This window comes from Cyprinus carpio, chromosome A9, assembly GCF_018340385.1.
Source record: "Cyprinus carpio isolate SPL01 chromosome A9, ASM1834038v1, whole genome shotgun sequence".
Classification (NCBI taxonomy): domain Eukaryota; kingdom Metazoa; phylum Chordata; class Actinopteri; order Cypriniformes; family Cyprinidae; genus Cyprinus; species Cyprinus carpio.
This window is the reverse complement of record NC_056580.1, coordinates 25,331,005-25,358,087: the sequence shown is the minus strand read 5'-3', so window position 1 is coordinate 25,358,087 and position 27,083 is coordinate 25,331,005. Positions and strand designations below refer to the sequence as shown.

General features: G+C 35.4%; 1 protein-coding gene and 1 pseudogene across 1 annotated transcript in view; both read left to right on the top strand.

Annotated features, from left to right (window-relative positions):
- Positions 1-22,428, top strand: part of LOC122146202 — a 53,048-nt pseudogene extending 30,620 nt beyond the window's left edge.
- Positions 5,219-27,083, top strand: part of LOC109092976 (histone deacetylase 4-like) — a 193,531-nt gene continuing 171,666 nt past the window's right edge. Inside the window, exons 1-2 of the mRNA XM_042764236.1 lie at positions 5,219-5,450; positions 22,259-22,536. Of these exons, the coding sequence (XP_042620170.1) occupies positions 22,515-22,536 (22 nt within the window). The 5' untranslated portion in view covers positions 5,219-5,450; positions 22,259-22,514. The remainder of the gene's footprint in view (positions 5,451-22,258; positions 22,537-27,083) is intronic.

Sequence of the window (27,083 nt, the reverse complement as noted above, 5' to 3'; positions counted from 1 at the left end):
GAACCACACAGAAAATGTCTTCAAGATGTAATCTTTCAGTTGAGATTCTGTCAAGGTTAGTCTGGATGAACTTTCCCAATCTATTTACTTTAGTAATATTACTGTTAGCTCGTAGCTCAGTGTCTATGGCTATTTATGGTGAAATTATATTCAATTGTGCCAGTTATTTTCAACTGGGGTTTAACCACTTGATCCCTACAACTTACAAACAGACTGCTCAATGAACAATTCTCCAACGCCAGCTAAAGCTATATGAATTCTTCCACAATGACCACAGTATTATGGGGTTTGTATAAGGCCCCTGCAAAGCAGAGATAAATAGTGTGGCACAGACAGCGGTTTATCAGGTCGTTCCACCCAGTTCATGCGTTTCCCCTGCAACCCCCCGCCTGCCATCTCCGGTGACCCATGCGCTCAGACACTAAAAGCCGTTGTTGTCTGTGATGTGGCTGCTCTGCATAACATTGACATTTACTGAGATTCATCAGTCTGAAGCACCCACATCCGGTGTTATTAATCGAGAGGACGTCTGAGTGTCTCCGCCGCGCTCAGGCGCAAGGTACATAACATGCTGTACATGCTCAGAGATCAGTCTCTTTAGTTAATTACAGTGACAAATGGCAGATGGGCCCAAAAAGTGCAGCGTGCAGTTAAAAAAGTGACAGGCTCATTTTTGAATGTAAACAAATTCCTGGATTCACTGTAATCTAATTACTACCTGGAACGCTTGTGCACATAGTGCAGAAACACTTGTGAGATCGTTTTGTTTTCTGAATGAAATACAGTATTAGGATTCATAATGTCTTTTGTAATGTGGTTTTATCCTCAAAGTTAAGAAAAAAAAAAAGAATGAATCCACAAAAATATTAAGCAGTATAACTGTTTTCTTAAGCAGCAAATCGGCATATTAGATTGATTTCTGAAGGATCATGTGACACTGAAGACTGGAGTAATTATGCTGAAAATTCAGCTTTGCCATCACAGGAATAAGTTAAAAGATATTAAGAGCAAAGACACTTATTTTACTTTGTATTTCATAATATTAATCATAATTTTTATTTATTTATTAATTTTTTTATAGTCCTTTTGATCAAATAATTTCAGCCTTGGTGAAAAAAAACTGCACTGATACTGAACTTTAGAACTAATTATTTTTATTGTTGTAGATTGTGTTGTGTTATGTGTATATTTGAGTAATTTTTAAACACTTTGTTCAACTGGTGTTGTTTTAAATGTACTACAGAATATAAATAAATGTTTTTATAACATAGTATCTATCTATCTATCTATCTATATATATACATATACATTTATATATATATAATATATATATATATATATCTATATATATACAATACATTTATATATATATATGTTTTTTTATATATATATATATATATATATAGTACATTTTTATAGTATATAAATAAATTTATTGATTGGTTGTTTGGTTATTTGTTGGTTGCAAAAGACTTGGAATATAGTACACAAGTTGTATTGACTATATTTTCAGAGTACTTTGTTGCTTTTTGACATTTTCGAGCATGAAAGTCGTGGTCACAATGATTTGTTGTTGTATGGAAAATAACCGTTCTGACATTCTGCTGTGGAAGAAATTATGGGGCCAGAACAACATGGTGAGTAAATGATGACAATGTTCCTTTTTTTTGGCTATTCCTTTAAACTGCACAAGAAATGCTTTGTTCTCACAATGGCCTTTGAAATGTTTTCTTTTGTATTAATGCCACAGAAACGAAGCTCCATTCCGATGGCACCGCTAGACTCTTGAGTGACTGCAGAAAGTGTTTTCCAAACCTCAGTTATGCTGCTCAACATTAGCTACCCCGAAGCATCTTGAACAGTTAAAAGTGCCGTTGATGGAGAGACGCAGATCCAGCAGATGACTTTAGTGGATCAAAAACCTCTGCAAGACTTGTGTGTGTTTTCCCTCCATCAACAGAAGAGTGTACAGCTGATTGTCATCACTGGCTTTATCAGCAGAAGGATTCTGTTTTTATCAGTTTGCTGCAGAATGTTTTCTTCTGCGGTGGAGTGTGATTAAATATCTTCTGATGAAGAGGAGAGAAAACTCCAAGAGAAAATATGGAAAGAAGAATGTCATAAAGAAGTGAAAAATAACTCTTATCATAACAACAGCACTGTGCTTTTTCCTCTTGGCATCTAATTGAGCTAATTTGCCCTCTTGTTTTTGTTTTCATGTTCTGCTTTTGAAGCTTGACAACTCTGTAGACAGTAATTAGGTTAGTTTCATTTGCTTGGAAGTGATAATTATTGTCACCAGGCCAGGTGTAATGGCTTGAAATTCTGTTGCTAAACACAGGACACTCATGCGTAAACTACAGCAGCTCATTCTGCCAAACAACTCGCTCTGAACACAAGCGTTACAGCCACAGGAATTACACAAACTGCATATTTTACTAAGGCTCATCTCCAGAAATATCTAGTACTATTTATAGTAGTAGGCTTTTTACATGAAGTGGGTACAAAATATGACCTGAAAATAATAATAAAAATGTGAAACATATATGGTATTGAATAATCAAACATTAAATAAAAACACCTGAATAGGTAACAGATGCAACAGGGTGCAAAACAGGGCCTAAAAATTGCAATTAAAAAAATTAAATATATATTGTGTTTTTCTTAAAAGGTATTAAGTATTCATTAACAAATAAAAACACACAAAAAAGGGCCTGGAAAAATATGATATATATATATATATATATATGGTATTAAATAATCAAACATTAAGTATGCATTAAACATTAAGTAACAGGTGCAACAGGGTACAAAATATGGTCTAAAAATAACAACAAAAATATTAAATATGTATGGTGTTTTTCTTAAAAGGTATTAAGTAATCACAAACATATAAAAACACCAAAACAGGTAAAGGGAGCAACAGGGTGCCAAATATGGTTGTGTTTGTTTGTGCTTTATAAATGAAATAAAATGAAATTAGGACGTGGAAATAATAATAAAAATATTTTTAAAGTATGAAATAATCATAAACATTAAGGTAATAAAATATCAAAACACCAGAACTGGTAATGGGTGACACATAAAACCTGAAAATAATAATAAGAAATATTAAACATACACAGCTAAACATGGCCTTATTGGTAAGTGAAATTAGTTAAAAATTAAAAAAAAAAAAAAAAAAAATTTTTTAATATGAATAATTTAATATCAGTTCAACAGTTTGTTAAAATTATCACAATTTTGCATGAATTTATTTGCTGAATACAGTCAAGAAGGTCAATGCCTCTGAAGGTGCAACAGGCCAACATCATCATTTTAAGAGGAATATATTTTATGCTTTTTCAGCTGGTTTAATTTTATCTTAAGACATTAAAGATGGGATTCGTGGCTCTATTTAAAAAAATGTACTTGAAGATTTATATTGTATTTGTAAAAAGTGCCAATAAAATAGTATGTATACAAGAGGTATGGGAATTCTGTGATTTACGGTAAATGTCTTCAGGTGCATGAGCCTGTTTGGAGCTTGGTAGATGTGGACACTATAATCCGTCATTGAATATAAAAGAGCTTTGTAAAAATGTGCCCTATTGTGTTCCATAGGGGGGAAAAAGCATGCAAATGTGAGGATTAGGACACATAAAGGCCCATTTTCTTGGCATTGTGTACAATACAAGACAATCTAAATGATCAGCGGATCTCTGTACTGAATGAAACTCTATAGTCCTCTGAGTATTAGACGGGGCAACCTGAGAAACAGCGGCCACCGCAACAACGCTTTACATTTACATGACGCTCAAAAACTGTCAGGCACAGTCAGCTGAGAACAGATATGTGTGTGTGTGTGTGTGTGTAAGAGAGAAAGAAAGAAAGAGAGATTTCACCTATAGTGCATGTATACATGTACAACATGTATCAAATATTTGGACCATAGATCTATTAATATATCATATCTGAAGATCTTTATACAACTTATAGTTCAGGCAAAAATAATAAAATTAATAGTACAAAAAGTAGTAAAATGTGAAAACCATGCAAGCCACTAACAAGCTGCATTTGTAAACTATATAAGTTTTCTTTTCCTTTTTTTTTTAAAGATTGTATTAATTTCCATGACTTTTCCAGTGCCCAATTGCAAAAAACCCTTTAAGAAATATCCTAGTTGGATTTCCCGAACCAATGACTCTTAAGAATCGGTTCTTTTTAGTGAATCAAAACCATACGGCATTACCAGTATGGTTCGATACTTGAATAAATGGCTCTTATGAGTCGATTCTTTTAAGTGAATCAAAAAGCGAACGACACCACAGACTATCCTTTTCTTTAGTGAATGCAAACCGAGCGGCAACCTCCCGCTCTCTCTCGTGAAGCCAATAAGAAAGTGACTAAAACTGCAATTCATCGACTGTCCGCTTGAGGCTGGCTGCAAAAGGGAGTCAGTCCCATAGACTTCCCATGTTAAAATGCCCAAACTTTACAGCAGAAAAAAACATGTTTACAGCCTGGTTCAAAAAATGATTTTGGTCTATATTGCTAATTTTGCCCTTTGTGACAACTGTGAGGGGGGTGAATTTTTTTATAACTCATCCGTTTTAAATTATATTAAGCCTTAAAGTTCTGCATAATTAAGGGCGTGGCCACTTGAGGGACAGGGTGGATTGCCGCTGCTGACAATGCCGTCGCGCTAGGTGGGCGTGGCTTCAGCAACCAGCTCCCGCCTTTTTGCCCATTTTCGATTATCCGGGAGAGTCGCGCGGTGACGCGCTGCCAAGATGGCGACAGCCCGCTCGGCACACTTTGAGCTTCAAAACCATGTTCAAAACCGCTATTGAGGAGTCTATGGGTGACGTCACGGACACTACGTCCATATTTTTTTACAGTCTATGATGCAAACACCTTAACACTTAATCCACCTTATCACTGAATGAATTTAATTCATTATTGTCGTCATGTCCAATTCAAAAGAACAGTTGTTATATTTAAGAAACTTAATTCAGCGTAGGCCGTTGATAGGCTGCTGGACCAATGCCGATATTAAAAAGTCAACGTCCATTTCGAAAGAATTAGATTAAATTTAATTCAATCTTATTTCCTATTATATCTGATCTGTTTAAATCTGTAATGAGCTATATTAATACTAATTCAAAGGGCTGTGATATACAAGAACTCCATTTCTTATTTCAAATATTTGCTGTTTAAAAGAATCGTAGTGGCACTGTCAAGGAATCGGAATCGTTCGGTTCTTCCCATCCCGTGTGAGAACGTAGACTCCGCGCTCGAGACTGTGAGCGCCCGCCTCTGGAGGACATGCGCCGGGGACTCGACACGTGATCCGCTCGCCACAATCCAGTATGGCGGAATCCGTCAGTGAGTGGATCCGTCGTTGGCGCGCTCTCCAACGGGAATAAAGTCCGGAGTGTTGCGTCCGATCGCGGCGGAGCTGCGGAGAGGTGAGCGACGACTCGCATGCGGTCTCCGGTGATTTTATTCCAAAATGCATTGATCGCTTCAGTAAGAGAAAGAAACTTGTGGGCGCTCAGATGAAACAATCAAAACAGTGTGTGTGTGTGTGTGTCTGTGTGTGAATCGTAACTCTCGGAGTAGTTGTGTGTTACGTTCATTTTCAGAGTTTATGCGATTTCTTCATACCCGCAGGTTATGGAGAATCATAAAGATAGATTTTTAATAAGCGATTTTATTTTAGCTTATAAGTAAGGCATTTTGGGCTGGACTGTGTAATGTTAATTCTAAAAAATGTGCGTTTTTATCATTTTAAAAATTGGATATTTAAAGTGATATTTAAAAAGGTGTTAAACTACAGCGTGTCATTATATATACACATGCTTGTATATGAATATGATTAACTGTGTGTGTGTGTGTGTGTGTGTGTGTGTGTGTGTGTGTGTGTTGAGACTGTAGCTGTTCTTTGGTAACGGAGTTGTCACAGTTTGTCATGTTGACAGGGCCAGCTATGATCAGTATGAAAGATTTCATTAACAGTATCATTTTTTACTCATTTTCATGAGACATTTTAGGACTTGGTAGTTTTGTGCACCTTTAATGATTCAAATTCAGTTTAGTACAGTATTTGACATAAAAAGATGTTACATTGTTGCAACTCTTGGTTGAACGTTATAGCGATCCAAGATGTAGACAAGTTTGCTTTTTCATGTTAACAAATTTGGAGGAATTTAGGATCACTTGCTCACCAATGGATCCTCTGCAGTGAATTGGGTGCCGTCAGAATGAGAGTCGAAACAGCTGTTAAAAACCACACAATAATCCACAAATAATACACTCCACTCCAGTCCATCAGTCAACATCTTGTGAAGTGAAAAGCTGCATGCTTGTAATAAATGAATCATTAAAGTGGTCCTATTATGCTCTTTTACAAAGTCTTGATTTTGTTTTGGGGGTGTACTAGAACAGGCTCTCATACTAGGTTGCTCGAAAAAAGCATTATTTTTCACATATTTTACATTATTACAACACCTCTCTCCCAGTCTGACTTGAACGGCTCGAATAGTTCCTGTATCAAATGAAAGCCCGCCTTCTGAAAATATGAAATGTGTTGTGATTGGTTAGCTGGGCCAGTGTGTGTTGTGATTGGTCGGGAAATGTCATGCCCCTTACCATAGCCTCCTGCTGCGAGTTTCAGTGTAAATATTGCTTAAAAATCTAGGTTTTTGTATAGCATATTTATGTTAAAATAAATATTAAATCAATTTGAGCGTGAATTACACCCGGATGATTGTAACCACTCTAAGTTCTTCTGCCTAGAGAAAGCTAGCATGTCTCCGACATAGTGATAACACTCGTTGCCTGAAACAGGAGAGATATCTGCACAGCACCGTTTACAAGTAAAAAAGCATCCAAAACAGTTTCAAAACAAGTATTTCAGTGGATTTTGATGTGAGACGACAACAGGAATGGACATTTTCACTGGAGGAAACTTTATTGTGGATTATAGATTTGTATTTTGTCGAGAAGTGATGGTTTAAAATGCCTTTATGATGGATTTGTTTCTTACAAACATGCAGCTTTTTACTTCACAATTTGTTAATTGATCTTGTGGATTATTTGTGGATTAATGTGATGTTTTATCAGCCGTTTGGACTCTCATTCTGACGGCACCCAATCATTACAGAGGATCCATTGGTGAGCAAGTGATGTAATACTACATTTCTCCAAATCTAAACTTTTGAGTTAACATTGTTTTATGGTGCACAAATAATGGGTGAAATTGTTTTGAAAGAGAATTTAGATGTGTGTGTGTGTGTGTGTGTGTTTATAAATTCAGTTATCATAAATTTTCTTTTGTAGGATATTGTTGGTTTTCCAAGCAGTGTTTCTTCTTTAGTTCATTTTAGACCTTATTTTTTGAGATTGACTCTAGTTGCTTTTTCTTTCGCATCCACATGTTAAAATAAATATTACTTTTGAGTAATTCTTTGTAAAGGTGAACTGACTACAAACCAATCAGACAGATATTATTGATGCTTTAACTTTCGGTCACAAAAGGTGTTCTCTTTTCAGAAACGAGAATGAGATTTCTTTTTTTTTTTTTTTGTAGTCAATAAACAATGGGCAGGAATGTGCTTTTTTTTCCTTGTGTACACTAATTAGAGAATAGAAAATATTAGAAAACAGAAAATGTTAGAAAATGAAATTTTCATGAGATTAAAAGTTGTTAAGTGTTAAATGTAGTTCTTGTGCTTGTCTTGAAGTAAACGACCAAACAGAACATGAGGGTTGAGAAGTTCCCTTGGCTGTTTTCGTGTTCTGAGCTGAGTCATGACGTCTGTGTTGTCCGCTGGTGGTTATATCATGCTGTCGGTCTGGGCAGCTGTCACACATAGCTGGTGGTTGAAGCTCCAACATGTGGCATCATGCAGGGGCATATAAATCCAGGCTTTAATCACAGTCTGTAGGAAGCTCGCTCGTCTTTCCACATTCCGACTCTCAAGGACCGGCGCTCAGACCTTGTAAATTTCAGGCCCCACAGGAAGAAGGTCAAAGCAGCTTTCTGAGAACTTGGCAGCAGTGAGTTAATCCAGTCTGGCACGACCCCAGTTTGCACTTTTTGACTTCCGCGAACAAGCAAAAAAAATTATGAGCACACCATGTTTAGGGTTTGTGTTTTATATTGCACTTTTTTACACATTTGAAATATTTTTCAAAATATTACGCTGATGATAATCTGATGAAAATCACCATTGAGAATAATGAGAATTAGACCTAGGCCTACAAAAAATGTCTAAATGCATGATGATAAAAACATATAGAAAAGCAAAAGCATATAGAAATGTGAAGACTGGAGTAATGCTGGAAATTCATCTTTTCCGTCACAGGAATAAATTACATTATAAGATTTATTCAAAAGAAAAGAAAACAGTAAATTGTAATATTTTACAAATATTACTGTTTTTTTTTTTTTTTTTTTTTTTTTTTTTCATCAAATAAATGCAGCCTTGGTGACCCGAAATTTTGAATGGCACTGTATGTTTTCAATACTTCCATTAATGGCTTGCCGTTAAGTTCGCATCTCTACTCATTCTACATTCTACTCAACCCATGGTGACTCGTCTATGATTGAATAATTACACAACACCTTTTCCTGTTGAAATGCATCAGTTATCCTATCTGTGTTTCTCTGTCCAGTGTCCACAGATCCAGTCTGTGTGACTTGGCAAAGTAATATTCTGATTAACGAATGTGACTAAATGGCAATGTTAGGCCCATGCTTTATATAGTCTCAAATAACAATTTAAATCAGTTTGAGACCCTCGCTAATCAATTCTGCTCCTTAGGGTACATAATTAACAGTGCTGGATGACTCATGGAGATTGGCAGATTGCACCGTTTGCCGCATCTGTGGCTGAAGAGGAAAGAGAGGGAGAATTTGGCTCCAGCCGCTCTTACATGATGCTTAGAGAGGAAAAGCGCTAACAGGAGACGGGGCGTAACTGTAGGAGGTAAATGTGGCTGGACAGATGACAAGTATGACTGGCGATCTGTAGAAAGGTCGTCCCCTAACTGGAAAATTGGATGTTTGTCACAAGCAGTGTTATTTAGAGGATTGTCTTAATGTCCCCGAGGCCTTGTGTTGTCTGCTGTGTCTCTGGATACTTGTAGGATGGTGGTAAATTAACTCCCTAAAGGATTAGTTCACACAAAAATGAATATTTTGTCATTGTATTCACCCTCGTGTTTTTCCAAACCTCTGTGACTTTGTTTTGCAAAAGGATATATTTATAACACTGTTCAAGCCTCTTTTTTCTTCATACAATGAAAGTGAATGGTGACCATGACTGAATAAAGACTTAAATTCGGTCCATTTCTCACATGATGCATTCATGTGACTTCAGAACACTGGAATGTACTGCAAGATTAATTTGGACTGCTATTATGCTTCTTTTGTTGAGGTTTTTTGTCCTTTATGGGGCTTGACAGCCCATTGTCCCCATTCAGTTTTATTGAATGGAAGAAATGTTCTACTCAAACTTCTCATTTTTGTTCAAGGAAAGCAAGTCAGTCATATATTAGGGCTACACGATTAATCAAAATGATCAAATGATTTCATTAAATATATGCACTGCATATTTCAGAGTGAAGCGCAGCACTGCCTTTTTTTAAATGTGAGCAACTTATGAACTGTGTTTTCATGGGTAAATGCTTCTCTGCATCTGCACTGAGTTTGGGTCGCTTATAATATTATAGCATTTTGGAACATGTCTCATATGCCAACCATTTTTCCAAACTTGTAACGAGAAGCACTTTTAAATCTGTTTTTGCTTTAAGGTCTTGCTGGGGTTTTCCACCAAAAAGCTTGATAACTTAACATTTGAAAATGCAGAAATTATGAATTAAATACAGTATATTGGAATTTTTAGGGATGCACCAAAATGGAAATTCTGGGCCGGAACCCAAAAAAGGAAAATTCTGGATGCACTTGGCCGAAAACCGAAACCGAAAATGCTTTGTAATGATTATTTTATTAAATAATATAAAGTGATTTTGTAAATTTAACTCAATTTTAATGATACTGAATTCGGTGCATCCCTAGAATTTTATAGTTTTACTGTACAATTATTATTTTTCTTAAATGCTTTTTTTATTTTACAGTGAAATATTACAATAGTAATTTTTTTTGGGGATATTTTTATTTAATAACAACAACATCAATAATAATACTAATTATTATTTTTATTATTAATTATTATTATAGTAATATTGAGCTGGAGCATTTTTTTTTTAAACGCATTTTAAATCACAATTAGATTTTTCACCAAATTATGCAGCTATATAATTTATGATACTTTATATGGTGTTGTTTTGTCATTTTGGAGCATTACAGCACCATCACCATTCATTTTTATTATATGGAAAAGAGCAGAGTAATATGGATATTCTGCAGCTCTATAGTATTTGTGCTCCACTGATGAAAGAAATTCATATGGGTTTGGAATGACATGAGGATGGGTAAATAATGACATACTTTTCATTTTTGGATATTAGAATCAGTGGTTTGAAAGCTGTGGCCTCAGTGTGGAATCATTTAGTGTCCGTCTGTGTCACTTTTGGTTTGCTTAAGTGCCTGTTTTGTTTTCCATTGTGCGTTGGCAGAACTTGGCGAGGCTTGGGTTCATTTGGCAATCCTTGTTTGTCCGAAACCCAAGGCTGCAATAATGAAAAGCTGATGAGTTTAATGAAAACTGAGTGTTTGTGGGCAGTGCATCAGTCAGAGTGATGTGAACCTCATTGTCACCTAACTCTGACCCTTCTGGCTTTTGTCAGCTCATGAGACTGTTATAACGCTCCGCTGGGCTGGCAGACCGAGTGGAGGACGCAAAAGGCAGACAAGAGCCGAGGGAAAGCGAATGAGCGCAGTGAGAGAGTGAGTGATGATTGTTTTGCCCCTCATAAAGTCCAGGCAGGCACACAGTCACAAGGCTCATTTCCTGCTCTCTGTTTATCTGAAAACACACAGGCCTGTATGGAAATGGAGATGTTGAAGTCTTGCTGCTCAACTGATGCTCATCGGATTGTTTAAAGGGATAGTTCACCTTCAAATGAAAACTGTCATCGTTTACTCACACTCAAGTTGTTCCAAATCTGTAAGAGTTTATTTCTTCTGTTGAACACATAAAAAGATATTGTGAAGAATGTTGGTAATCCAGAGTATGATGATTTTCATTTGGATCAACTATCCCTTTAATGAATAGTTTATCTTAAAAAGAAAACTTTTTTTTTCCTAACCTGTATTATTACCCGTGTTATTTTTATTTATTTATTTTTTTTTGCAAAAAGGTGATTTTTTTTTTTTTTTTTTTTTAAATCTCATAGGTCTTTTCCAACAATTGATAGTGACTATGGCAGTCAAGCTCCAAAACAGAATAATTAAACACTGTTAGAGGGGTTGCTCACTCAAAAAATGACAAATTATGTCCTCATGTACTCCTCGTCATTCCATATACTTTTATTTCTTCTGTGGAATATGAAAGAACATGTAGTCGGAACTTTGATACCCAGCGTTCTTCAGAATATCTTCTTTTGTGTTCCGCAGAAGAAAGAAATGCATATAGGTTTGGAATGGGGAGTAAGAAATGCATATAGGTTTGGAATGGCATGATGGTGTGTAAATGGTTATCTCTTTAAAGACTTTTGTATTTATAAAATATTATAAAATGTCAGTCTTATTTGCATTTTTATTTATTTTTTTATAGTTACCTTAATTTTGATTAATTCGTACAGTCTTTTGAACTACTTGCATGGTGCTTCTATGATTTTTTTTTTTTTTTTTTTTTTTTTTTTTTTAATTGTCCATTTTTCAACTTGATGACAGCCAGTTATTTTAGTATTATTTGCTTTCTTTAATTAATATTTTGAATTAGCGTTTCTTTTTAGGTTTTTAGTTTTCATTTTATTTATTTTTTTTGTTACATTTTTAGTAATTTAATGTGTTTTTGTCTTTTATTTTTGTAATTATTTGTATTTTTTTTTTTTATTACCGTTTAGGCCTATTTATTTTATTTCAATTTTAGTTTTAGTCCAGTATTTATTTATTTATTTATTTATTTATTTATTTATTTATTTCCAATTAGTGATTTTAGTGCTTCAAGTTAAACTTATTTCATTTAGTTTAAGTTTTTGCATCTAATTGTATTTTATTTTATTTCAGCTAATTTCATTTAACAATAATAATGCTAAAACTATTACAGTATTCTTTCATGATAATAACCCAGATGACAGTTGTAGTTACTGGAAAAGCTGCGTGTAGATTCTGTGTTTTGTGTTCCACACAAAAAATAGCTTACGAATTTGGAAGGACATGAGGGTGAGTAAATAATGACAGAATTTTCATTTTCGGCTGATCTAATTCCTTTAATAAACACCTAGTGCACCAAATCACTGGTTTAAACATGCAATCTGTTGCTCACCAACCCATTCTTGCATTAGTTTACATTGCCAAACCAAGACGTCAGCAACTGAGCGAATTCCTTAATGAAACATTTAGGCATAGTTGCGTAAGAGTGAATTGAACACGGTTTACCACGTCAGCCCTGGCGAGAAACGCTGAAAACCACTGCCTGCCTGCGAGTAGACTTGGAGTTTCTTTCTAACACGGTTTCCTCAAATGTTGTGCAACTTTGTAGTTTTTAATGGAATGTGACACGAAGAGCTTTAGCTGGGGTTAAGTTGAGGCAAAGACATTGGGAAAAAGAGATTTTTATGGTCAGGCATGGAACCACCTTCCCAAAGGCTTTGCTTTCTGTGTTGATCCTCAGCTTAGACTCATTCAGACCTGCCAAAGAGTAAACGGTCACTCTGATCAAAAGCACAGTAGCTCTTAAACATTCATTAGCTTTGTAAATAATGGTGGGCTATCTGCTGTTATATTTGGCCTGCTCGTGTAGCGTACATGAGCGAGCAGCGGTGACTATTGTACAAACACAGGCGGCGTTCTGTCATATTGAATTGGGTGTCATTTTCCTGCTGATCACTGTAGCGCTGCTTTTCTCTAAGGGCCTGTCAGCTTGTATCAGATCTGCTCCGCCATGATGGTCACCCTAGACGGCTGGCCGGTCATATCTCGCTTTTGAGCCAGACGGGGTGATTTAAGACCGAAATGCCACAGAGGGTATGTAAGTGTCTTCCCTTTCCTCCAGGTTAAACCCGCACCTCCAGACATGAGCAGTCAGGGCCAGTGGACGCTTGACCGACTTCGGCTGAATTTTGCCCTGAGGCTATCCGTTAACATTTTTTAACAGATTTATGTAAAACTAGACCAGCATTCCTATTATGATTGTTTTTTTTTTTTTTTTTTTTTTTTTTTAAATCTTTTTTTGCAACATGTCTTGTTACAGTTGTTACATATTGCAGGTATCCCATGATCATGGAAAACCTGGAATAAGGGTTTTTACAGTATATGGCCGTGACTGATGTCTATAGAGCTGGAGCACCTTAATGGTGATATATCAGTTTATTATTAGCAGATATGAAGTTCATAAAACTGCTGAATTTAAATAAACATGTCCACTGGATTTATTTAAAATCTTAAGCATAAATGTTGTAATGTTTATTTTTACATATATTATCAATATTTCTTTTTTAATTTTTATTTTTTTTATTTGTATTTATCCTTATATTCATTATTTTAATTTGACATCAGAAAGTGTGCACTTTTCTTTTCCTGGTGATTATTGTAATTTTTGTAATATTTTACTTCAGACTGTGGTATTGATAATGTAATACTTGTACTTTATTATTATTTTTTATGTTTATATTTATTTGACATGAAATTTGCACTTTTTCTTTTCCTGGCAACTTCCTTATTTTATTAAATTTTATTTAATTTTATTTAATTTTATTTAATTTTATTTAATTTTATTTTATTTTATTTTATTTTATTATTTTATTTTATTTTATTTTATTTTATTTTATTTTATTTTATTTTATTTTATTAGGCAGGCTTCATCATGCATCGTCAAACTGTGGTGATAAGTATTAACAATCTTGTAGGAGGAATGCTTTTGTAATTTTTTACTTATCTATTATATTATGTTTTATTATATTTATTTGACAGAAATGTGCACTCTTTCTTATCATGGTGACTACCATGATTTCATATGATTTTTAAAAAATATTTTAGTTGTGGCTGGCTGAACCATGCATCTTCAGACTGTGGAGTGTGTGAGTGAATTTCCTTTAGTGATTTATATTTATAATTACATTTTAAAATATTATTATATATAATTAAAATGATTTGATAGAGTGTGCACATTTTCTTTTTTCTTAATTTTTTAAAATAATATTTTAGCTGAGGCTGGCTTTAACATGACAAATATTAATGAAACTGTAAAAAGAATGAATCTGTAATATTTTTATTACTTTTTTTTTTTTTTTTTTTTTTTTTTTTTTTTTTTTTTTTTTTTTTTTTTTTTTACTTCAGACTTGATCCGAAGTTTCCTAATCATATCGAAGCCAGCATTTTGGTGTGGACCCAACCAAACTGCACTTTCAACATACGTCAGAAACCCTTTTAGATAGATATGTTTCATTTGAATCAGTTGTGTTATCTTGTCATTTATCAGATGTAACGCCTATATCTTCCATGTATGTCTTAGAAGACACCTCTGACACCTGAGAAGTAGGAATGAAATGGTTTTGGTACGTGAGCAACATGACTGAAATAACAAAAAAGGTGTGATGGCCACAGAGCGTAGAAACCAGCCACTTGGAAAGATGAAAGATGCAATCATCTTCAAATCAGTCTACGTGGCATATCATGGATGGCAGTGCCTAAATTTAACACACAAGTTAATAAAGCTCATCCTTGACGATGTTTGACCTCTCGCGATGCAGTGCAGTTAACATGTTTTGACACGCTAATACGTGGTGCTCTAAATTCAAGAGAAGCCCCTTTATAAAAATAGGTCTGAGCTGAGAATAGCTGCGGTGATTGGGGTGGAAAACGTCTCTTTCCTTGCGACTCTTCAGACGCCACTTTGACTTTTATTTCAGGGGTTTCCCTCAAGTCAACGCTGCGTCACTGCGGTTCACACGGTCGCGCTGGTCTTGCTGCTGGGGCCATTTGTGGTTTGGTACGAATGTGGTCGGTCAGCGATCTCTGAGCCCGGAGGGAGTAAGTGACTGAGCTGTAGTGTTGAGTTCGGGTCAGGGAGGAAGCTCACTCCATTAAACACTCTCAGGAAAACTTTATGCCTCATGTAGACGAACACCACTGCAAATGAAGCTGGAGAAGTGGGTTTCTTTGGCAGCTTTTAAAGGTGAAGTGTGTAATTTCTGTTTTGCACTGTTCAAACTAATAAAATGGTTCTATTTATTGAATCATTCATTGAATTACGAAAAAATGTTTCTTGACTTGGTCAAATTAAGTAGCTCAAAATGATACTTGGGTGTTAAAAATGTTTAATTGTGTTTCAGTTTTTATTAATGGGGGAAAAAGTAGTTTGATTTGTAAACAGATGACTCAAAAGAATCAAAAAGAATGTTTGAATAATGAATAACAATGCATTTTGCATCAGTAACTCACAGAATTAGACAAGTGGTTTTTGATTTATTCTTTCATATTCATACTTATTTACTGTGAATTGTGGTTCGATGAATAAGTCAAGAAACTGAACAATTCACTGAGTTCTTTTGTTTCAGTGAAATGTAGTTTTTAATTCTCTAAATAGAACTGGTTCAAAAGAGTCAGTTGTACACAAATATGAACAGTATTTTCTTTCAAAATATTATAAACTAAAAATTAAACGAAGATTTACGTTAAACTTTTTTAATATTCAATATCTATTGTAATTCTCATTACATTTTGACATTACTGTTATAAATGATACTTCAATTTAAAAAAAATGTTTATGGTGTGTATTTCTGAAGGAAAAAAAAGATTTTTTTTTTTAAAACATAATTCTTTTGAACTTTTCCTTTTTTAAACAAATGTGTTGATTTGTCTTATTGAGTTAAATCAAGTTACTGATTTGAATCATGAAATCACTTACTGAATTGGTTGAAGTGATTCTTAGCTTATTTTTTATTGAACTTAGTAACTGTTACTTTTACAAATGATACTTCAGTTCAATTCAGTCCAAGTTTATTTGTATAGCACTTTTCACTATACAAATCATTGCAAAGCAACTTTACAGAAAATTAAGTTTCTACAATATATTCAGTAGTAGCTTATCGGTGGTGACTGTCAGTTAATGTACAAATGACACTATTAACAGCAATTATTATATGTTGCACTCAAACTTCTAGCAAAATTTGGTAGCTCTGTATGTTGTTTCAGGGTTTAAAAAATGTTTTATTTAGTTTTTATCTGCTCTGAGAACTGAGAAACTAAAAAAATCTTTAGGGAACCTGAATCCGAATCAGAATCAGAACACAAATCATTAAATTCTCATTCCTTATTTAAAAATGCATTGATAAAACTATTATAAATAGCAATTTCTTCAGTTGTACACTTTACCAACAACCCATTGCATAAATATGTCATTGTGGCTCAAGTCTCCGCCCATGCATTCTAACATTTGCTCGAGATCTTTATCCACTGTGTCCGTGCACGTCCACTTTCGCTCTGTTTATTACGCTCATGGGGCGGGAACGCCGCCATGTGAGACATGTGATGACAGCAAGTGCAAAAGACTGCCGGAGGAGCTGGAACTAAACTCCCTCCAGTACATGTAATCCACGCCACCTGGCCCCAGTGAGAAGCCATACTTACTTTGAGAGGAAAGCTGGAAAATCAGATGTCCCGTAAAGATTGTGTGCGGTTCTGCAGAGACGTGCTTCTCTAAAACAAACAGATTAATGGAGTATCATGCTTCGCTTCATTCTGGGGCCTGTGATGCAACACCTTTTCCTGGTGTGTGCGGAAAAATTCACGTCAGCTTTGGGAGTTGCTGAGATTAAATCACATTTTCTTGGCACGTTTAATTGGGAACGAGTACTTGCAGTCTCATTTTTATTTGTGATTTTTGAGGGAATAGATGTGTGGTTTGGAGTCGTCTTGTGTAAATGTAAACCAAGCATGCCCTTGAGTGTTGAGGGTGTGATGGTTTCCCTCATCACAGCTGGTGTTTCCAATGGGTCTGACTGAATTTAGAATGGCACTAAAGTAAAATATGTGCACATCCCAATTATTCACATGCTGTGTGATACATTTTCCGAATTTATTATGGTATGATTTGCTCACATGTGAATCTTATGCATCCGCTTCCTTGATTACTTGTGGATGAAGTCATAATGAAATTAAAATTGACCCTGTTATTTATTTATTTGTTAATGCATGCTCCTGGTCTAATAAAAATGTAGTTTTGATTTAAACCCTGACTTTAATTTTCCTTTTTACCTGACATCATAATAACTCACTTTTCCATCCTCTCATTCAAACTGCGTGACTCCACAAAAATGGCAAATTTTTACCTAAATCAATCCAGGCTTTTTTTTGTGTACACTATGGAGCAAAAGTTTTGGGTTTGTAAGATTTATTGATTTTATTTTATTTTTTAAAGAAATTAATAATTTTTTTTCTGTGGGGATACATTAAACTGATCAAAAGTTACAATAAAGATGTTAATAAAAATCGGTTTCTCAATTTTAATCGATTCTCACTTTTTCAAAACTATATTGTTTCTTAAATCCCAAGGATCAATTAGCTTAGCCTGTTTGGAGTTAATTACTGTAACATTGTAGCGTGCCACCATCCAATGAATCGAAATGAAAAAGTCTTGGATTTAATTTCTGTTCATTTTATTACAATACTCAAACAATGATTAATTAGTGGAATATTGTAGCGCGCACCCATCCAATAAATCGAAATTCAACAAAATCTCAGATTTAATTTTTGTTCATTTTATTACAATATTCAAACAATAAATACAGTTTTGGCACTGTTTAATGTGGATTGACAGATTGCTGTAGCGCTGCACGTGAACTGATCATCTCCTCCACTTTAATACCAGTTATAGCACAAAATAAACATGAATGAATGAAACATGAACATATGAAGGTATGTTAAAAGAAAGAGTACAACTTACCGAAACATGTATCCTGGCTCATGTAATCAGTGTTTCAACTGCAGAAAGACGGCAATATAACGTTACAATTACCACATTTATTATAATTTTTACCCTTCTTCAATATTTAATGAATGTATAAATAAATTCTTCAAATTTTTACGACAGCCACCATTTAAATGTTTAAATAAATAAATAATAAAAAAAATATATATATATCACCATTTCCACAAAAATATTAAGCAGCACAACTGTTTTCAGCAATGGTAATAATAAGAAATATATTCTTTTTTTGACCAGATCAGCATATCAGAAGGATTTCTGAAAGATCACGTGACACTGAAGACTGGAACAATGGCTGCTGAAAATTCAGCTTTGGATCACAAGAATAAACTACATTTTAAAATATATTGAAATGGAAAACAGTTATTTTAAATTGTAATAATATTTAATATTTTTTCTCTGGTGAGCATAAAAGAGTTGTTTTAAAAGAAAATGTTACGACCCCAAAATTTTGAAGTAAAATGGATTACAAATGATGCTTTACGTCCATTTTAAGATACCTTGTGATCCTGTTTTTAATTTCATAATAACTACTGATAACAACTTTTCACATTGAGTGTGGTGAGCATTTGATGTCTTTAGTTTTAGGTGTGCCTCTTTTTATTATGGGTAAAAATTGTTATATTTTTTGGTTAAACCATCGCACTGGTACTGTAGATACTTGCAATCATATTTTTTCTATTTATGTGTGCATTTCCTACAGTTCAATTGCAGTCCGATTTACAATGAAAGACTCTTATAAACTGTTTAACGAATTAGTCAACATGACTCATGAATCAGTCTAAATAAGTCATTAAAATAAGTCATTATTTTCATTCTGTGCAACACCGTATGAACTAGGGTACTGTTGTTAGTAGGGCTGAACAATTAATTACATTTGTGATAATATTGCAATTTGAAAAAACGTGATTTTTAAATAGCAGAGGCTGCGATTACACTCGGTCACGTGACACGAGAGAGAAAAGTTCAACTGGGGTGGTGTGTTCAACTGGACTTGAAGATCGATCGGTGTATGACATCAAAGTACAGCGAGAGAAAGCATAAGGAGATGTCTGCTCTCTCATAGCTCTCACAGTACTTTGATGACAAGCACCGATCGGTCTAATCAGTGCTGCTGATTAGAGAACACATCTAAGTGCAGTCTTCAGAGGAAGCATCAAGTCAGCATGCTACAGTGTTGCCAAGTCCGCGGTTTGGGGAACCCCTTTATAAAACGTGTTTTACCTCCTGGAATACCGGTGGACCCCCCTCGAAACACGATTGGGCTAGTTTTGAGTAGCAGTTGGGCGGGTTTTGTTGTGAAAACCTGGCAACCCTGGCACACTATGCGTGGAAATGTTTGAAAGCGCATATAATATGAATGAACGTACTTCAAAACGGCACATTGAAATTACTCAAGCAGTAACAGTGTTACGGTTTATTTCATTACTGAAGACTTCGACCTTAAAATAATACATATATAATAAGGTAATATATATATATTTTAATTTATTTAAAGTCTTTCTAAAGCAGTGGTTCTCAAAGTGTGGGGCGCACGGGCCATCAACAGAAAAAGAAAATAAATAAAACCGTAAACAGCCAAAGGACGTAACATTTGTCAATGCTTTATGTTGTCATAATTATTACATGCTTACAAGGTTGGACATTTCAACAAATCAATCAATGTACTACTGTTTAATAAAAATGTCATTCATATCAATTCATACATCACCTAATTTCATTGTAACATAGGACTGGCCTACAGAAAAGAACATTTATCATCTATCTAATATTGTGTTGGTCGTACTATACAAGGATTTTTAGCTTGTCTTTGTTGAATAATCCAGAACATAAAGAGCTTTAAAAAATAATCGCATATTAAATTGCAATCGCAATATTGGGCAAAAAAAACGCAATTAGATTATTTTCCAAAATTGTTCAGCCCTAGTTGTTAGGCATGTGTATTTTGTTTAGTGTATAGTTGGGCCTAGTTATTGTGAGATGGGATTTCTTAAAAAAATATTGTAATGAATTGTTAAGGTCCTGAAATGGGACATTTTCTCTGATTCCTGTCTATATTAGCATTAGCCAGCCCTACTTGTCAGAAACATGGTGTTGAAGTAAACCCACCCTCATAGACTGATAGAGTGATTTTCCTTTACTCTAGGCCTCATTCGTCTTGGAACAGCTGATGTTTATGGTTATATAACATGGCTAAGCTGTGTGATGTCCTGCTGTGTGCTAGACTGCTCCACATACTGTTGTTGTGCTGACAGACAGGTTCCTTTGTTCCAGGTGGAAATAAGGAGAAATGTACACAGCTGCGTTATGTCTGCTTGACGTGATTGTTATTGTCAGTTCTGTTGAGCTTTGTGACAGCAAATATGGCAGGCTGGGAGGGAATGTGTCAGCGTGGCAGATTGGTAAAGGGTGGTTTACACCCGCCCCGCTGCGTGTCAAAAATGTGTCACGGCGTCCTTCTGCTCTGGCCTTTGTCATGTATACTGACCAGGAAAAGCCCACTTGAGTGACGTGCACTTCAGATCTGGCTCTGATACAAAACCTAGTGTGCTACCTACGTAGGGACTATTGTAAGGCATTCCCATTGACCGAATGCTAAGACATTGCATGTTTTAAACAGAAGCCAATCCCAAAATGCATTGCGACCAAAAAAACAAAAACAAAAATATATGAAAATAAACAGCACAATTCAACACTATAGAAATTTATTGCAAGTCAAACCCTGCAAAAGCACTATTTGGATGACAGACAGAGTTGTTATGTATATAGTGTTTTTTTTTTTTTTTTTTTTTTTTTTAAAGCATTAATTTGTGAGTTTTAATTTTATTTTTGTTATAAAAATATTCAAGTGTTGGGCAAAGTGAGCGAAATTTCAAATATAAATATTTTAATGCAGTCAAAACAATACTAATCTAATTAAAATAGTCTATTGTTGTTGTATTTTAGTATTTATGTGCTATTATAGTATTTATTAGTACTTTGAATTATCGTTTATTTTTATATTTTTTAAATTTTAGTAATTTTGTTATGGGCTTTTGTTATTTTATTTTAGCAGTTTTCTAATTATCTTAATTTTATTTAAGTTTTAGTAATTTTAGTACTTCAGCATAAACTTTTATATCTGTTAGTTGCCAAGGCAACATTTAATTTTTTTTAAATTTTTCATCTATTCATACTTTTTCAACTATAATTTAATTAATGAAAACAAATTTTAAGAGTTTAGTTATCAATAACAACACTGTAAATAAAATAGGGCTGTCATCGTTAACGCATGCAATTAATTTTACAATCCTTGACGCGTTAAAATAATTTAACGCATGCACGCAAAATTACTGAAGCACAATTTCTATTCTAACCCTTTAATGCAATTGTGCTTCTCTGCTTGCGATCAGATCATTTTAAGTTGGTAAACTCTGGGAAAGTTTTCAGTCCAATGATCCAGGAAGCAAATGTGTTCAAACAATCCGTCCAAAACAGCGCTAATATAAAGGAAACCAGGCTGATTACATCAGAGATCGCAGAGCTCTGTCATATTCTGTGATTGTCTCTGAAGAGCGCGAGCCCTCACACGTAGCACGCGCTGTGTGAAGTACATATCTGCTTATATGGGCTCCTTTGGTGTCCTTTTGGAGTTTGTAAGTGTCCTTTTTTGGAAAGACATCTAAATTTACCCTGAAAAAAGCTTGCAGAAAATACAGATTTTTGAAAATCACCCTTCAATCTTTTGGTTTACTTTGCTGAATATAGCAAAAGATGATAAAATAAACATTTGAAACAAGATAAATGGTCTATGCTTAATTTCATGAAGTATGCAATTAATCGTGATTAATCACATAAAAAGGGTGTGATTAATTAGATTAAAAATTGTAATCGATTGACAGCCCTAAAATAAAAACGTCTGTTTTACCCAATATTTGTGTGTGCTATGTATTTACGTATACGCTTGGAGTATCGTGTGAATTGTTTAGCAACAAAGTTTACTGAAATCAAATGCTAGTTGAGTCCTCTAATATGCTTTTCATATGTAGTGCTCTTTATTTGTAGTGTGTTCCAATTCCAAACTGCTTGCTTGAGAGGTTGTACCTCAGTTCAAGATGCTGCCTATGTAGAAACACAGCTGTTATTTAATATCTCTGTTTTTTTTGCTCTTTTGACAGTTCAATCTTATCGAGCAAAGAGGAACCGACACACAGTGCTGGATTATGGCCAGAGGGGGCGCTATGAGCCTCTGAGATTGTCCTTTCTTTCCTGTCCCATGCCTCTTTTGACTCGTCTTCCCATTCAACAGTGGATGGTTACCAGCCAACAAGCCCCAGAGGAGCCTTGAGGTGTTTCTCACATCCTCATCTGCCAGGACACACTCCTCTTATTATCAACCCAGTCACTTCAGAGAAAGCTGCCGCCGTCGCCACAATGAGTTCCCACAGCCGCCCAGGTAAGAGCTCTCCGTGGCCCTTCAGTGCTTTTCATCTTGGGTTACCCCACTCTGAACAAGATAAACACTGTTACTGATATGTGCCATTACAAACCAGTTTCTCTCGGTAAAGGAGGATAGTGTTTCTCTGCTACAGGAATAGCACGTGATTGGGCTTCGGGGGTTGAGAATTAGCCTTGAGATGCCAGAAAAGGCTTTTGAGCAGCTTTTTGATTCGCACTCAAATATCTGTCCCCTCGACTCTGCCAAGGCCGCCTTGTCCAACTGTCAGCTCGAGGAGGAGTTTGATTATTCTTGGAAAAAATTGTAAGCTGTGCTGTTTCTCACTGCCTCCCTCTCTTCCTTTATCTCTCCTCTTCTCTCTTTCTGCTTATATTTTCCCTTTTGTGTTCGCAGAGGAAAAGGTCATAGAGTTTCAGACGCTTTTCTTTTCATCTATTCGTCTGCTAGACACTTGAGCTCTTAATAGTCGTCCGGATTCATTCTGTGAGCTGCCGTTGGATTAGTAAAGCAGTGAGCCAGGAGTTGTCAGTTACAGGAATTTTATCACATGTAAGGGGCGTTCTTAGCCTGAAACCACCTTAGCTGTGGTAAAGTCACTGTGACGCAGCTTTTAGAAAATGCCGCTGAACAACACCAAAGATTTACATTCGTTAATGATAATACTAAGAATGAACTATTCGTCCACCAAGTCGTTTAGATTGTTCGTAATTTTAGATGTTAGATAAACTGGGAACTCATGAGGTTTTTATGTCATACTAGCTCAAGATTCGCCATCATTTTATAGAAGACAGTTGTGTTTTGAGTGTCTAATAATATGGGTCACATGATTAGCGTCGCAAAATCAAATTTTGGCCACATTCAGAATTGCCTAAGATCTTATGGGCCCTTGATATGAAGCGGTGCTACCTCCAGTGTAAGTTATGATATGATTTACAGTGTAGTCTTACTTATGTAAGCATACAATTTAATTTAAAGAGAAAATTCAGTTTTCAAGAGTGTCATGCATTTAATAATTGATGAATAGATCAAGAACATTTAAGTAAATGGTAAATTGTGAAAAATTTAGATAAATGGCAAATCTCTACTTTTCAAAATAATTACTTTATTAAAGAAAACAATACTTTGGTACAGCAAAGATGCATCAACTTGATCGAAATGACAGTAAAGATATTTATAATGTTACAAAAGATTTTTGACAAAACAACATTTTCGACATTACTTATACTGATATAAAATATTTCTTGAGCAGCAAATCAGCATATTAGAATGATTTCTGAAGGATCACTGAAGTGTGACACTGAAGACTGGAGTAATGGTGCTGGAAATTTAGTAGTGTGGAAACATTTACTGGAAATATTGAGAGGCTTTCTTCTAAATATGAATGTTTTATGTAATGGTGTTGACAGCAGCGTTTTGCTCTGCAAGAGTAGATCACAGAAACAACACTCATTAGCCAATCATCTCTGTCCTGATCTGAAAGATTTCGTCTTTGGTGGTCTGTTTTGCTAATCCTGGGTTGATATAATGGTTTAGTACTCTCTGAGCTGGATTGGAGATTTGGAGGCCTGATGTCACCTCTCACACACCCCGTCCGCTAATCCGCTTTAGGTCTGAAAGACCAATTTCAGCCCGGGATCGCCAGCTTCTATCTAATCCGGTGTTTCTCATCAGAAGAGGTCATTCCCTGATCTCTCTCTCTCTCTCTCTCTCTCTCTGCATTTTCTTCTACGTCACATTCCTTCAGCATCTGTTGACATTACCCGGTGTGCCTCAATGTGAACTTTCTTCTCAAGACCCCTCCTTCATATCTGCACAGAGATGCACAGTATTTGGACACTACTTGTCCAAAACTTGGTGATATTAAGAAGCAAAATGGGTCTGTAAAGCACAATATTAGTGATAGTGAAACCCATAACATATACCTGGAATTAGGTTGATTGTTGACAGCAAAATGGTGAAAAAGCCTATAGGTTACACTGAAAGAGAAACTCAAGCCATATCTAGAGACCAGAATATCATCGAAAATTCAGGAATGGCTCTTCTGGACAGAAAGCAACCATAATGCATTAGGGATCCGCTCACAGCATTTTAGTAACCACATAGCAATGTGCTAGAAACACCTCAGAACACTTAAGCAACCATATTGCAATGTTATTTAAAAAAAAAAAAAAAAAAAAAAAAAAAAAAAAAAACAAGAAAGAAAAGAACACTGAGCAGCCCCATAGCAGCACACTAGAAATGTGTTGTGGAATTTATTTTGAAATCTTTTTGTCTTGCTTTGTTGACTTTTGGCTGAAATGTGGTTTGTTTGAAGCTGATTGTAGTCATTTGTTTGTGTGTATTTGCAAACAGTGATTTTTCTAATGGGTTGTTGGGGTTTTCAGGCTCTTTGCACCACGCTGGGTGGTGCCGCAGTACTTTGGCTAGCAGCCATTTTGAAAGTTACAGAATATTCAGATGTGCCTATAAGGAAATAAAAAATTCTTTTTTTTCAGTTTTAATCATATGCTTCTATTATGACACTATCATCTTTTTGTCAATTGATTACTGTCAATCTGACAATGTGGTACACATTTACATTTTAGCTTTCAAATGTTACCCAAATACTGTAAAGTTTCTCAACTGAGCTTAAGCTTGCTTTAATTTTTTAAATTGTGGAAATGCTGGATCATTTGGATGTAAATTTACCTTTACGGATTACATACTGTATGTGTGTATATATATATGTGTGTGTGTGTGTGTTAATTTAATTTTATGAAAACAAATATTTGATGGTAAAAAAATATATGAAGTGCATGCATTTAAAATAATTAACAACATTTTTAAAGGGGTCCTATTATGCTTTTTCAACTTTAGTTAGTCTGTAATGTTGCTGTTTGAGCATAAAAAAGATCTGCAAAGTTACAAAGCTCAAAGTCCACTTCAAAAAGAGATATTTTATTGAACAGAAATCACTTTTCAAAAACCACAACTAACGAACGACTCGTTTGGACTACAGCGTATATCTTCAGGGATTTGTGATATCACAAATATTGACGAATGGGACGAGACCTGGTTGAGCTGCACTAGAGAAGGCAACGAGTGTTATCACTGTGTCGGAGACATGCTAGTGTTCCCAAGACAGACAAGCTGAGAGTGGTTACAATCATCCGAGTTTAAATCACACTCAAACTGATTTGATTTTGACGCAATATTTAAACTGAAGCTGGCAGGAGGCTATGGTAAGGGGCATGACATTTCCCGACCAGGCACAGAGTGCTGTCAATCACAACACACACTGGCCCAGCTAACCAAACACAGCACATTTCATATTTCAGAAGGCGGGTCTTCATTTGATACAGGAACTATTCAAGCCGTTCATGTCAGACTGGGAGAGAGGTGTTGTTATAATGTAAAATATATGAAAAATAGTGTATTTTTCGAGCAACCTAGTATGAGAGCCTGTTCTAGTACACCCCATAACAAAATCAAGACTTTGTAAAAGAGCATAATGGGACCCCTTTAAATAATTTTAAATAAACATTAAATAATTTGAAATACATTACAATAAAAAAAATCATATAGTTATTAATGTAAATATAAAACTGTATGTTTACATGTTTAAATTCATAAAAAGGCCAATGGAAATGTGGGCATGTTGAAAAAAAAATCTCTTTTAATCTCCTTGTGGAAATCAACCTAAGAAAGTCTTGCTTTTGGCATGCAGTTTTTGTCTCTGCATACTAAGCTGGAATGGAAGTATGATAACATTGAGGAAAAAAAAGATGACACTCTTAATCTTTTAAAGAAATTTAAACAAACTTTTGTGTTTGTGCATATGCTGTCAACCTTTTTTTGTAGCAGTCAGATTATTAATAGTCGTTCACAATGAATCTTCTCTAATTCATTCAGGTCTCATCACACAAACTCTTGGCCTGATTTGGTGCAGCAGTGTATTTCTCCACTAAATCAACCTTTTTCTCCCAGCTATCCCATTCCACGGCATTTGTGAACACTTGTGTTCTGTCCAGGAGCTTGTGCTATTGAAAGCAGCTGTTTGACTGTCAGCTTGCTGCCCTCGTCCCAGGAGCCACATGAAAAGCAACGTCTGATTTGCCAGAAACGATGAATATTATTCTAGCACTATGGACTCATCCCTGGTCTCGTATTTATTTCAGTACCTCAGAAGCTTTTGCCTGAGGCTCAGCGATCTCATTGGCCCTCCTTGCATTTGAAGGTGGACAGCATGATGTGCTTTCATTTCTCTCCAGACCTTCTGGATTGGCAAACATGTTTTTGATCCGGCCGTATCAAAGTTCAGACTTCTTTTGGGAATATCAGCCCTTTCCATTCTCTTGCGATTCTGGGTGTTGGAGTCCATTGTTTGAATTTTTTTTGTTTTGTTTTCTGTGTACCCACAGTTGCATGGGCTGCCCAGTTTAGCCCGGCAGGCTGACGTCAGGGCTGCTGGTCTTTACTGCTCCAAACAACTGGCACTAATGGCACGTTGGCCCCAGGGCAGGCGGATGGGGAATGCAACTCGATCCAGATGCAGACGCCAGTGC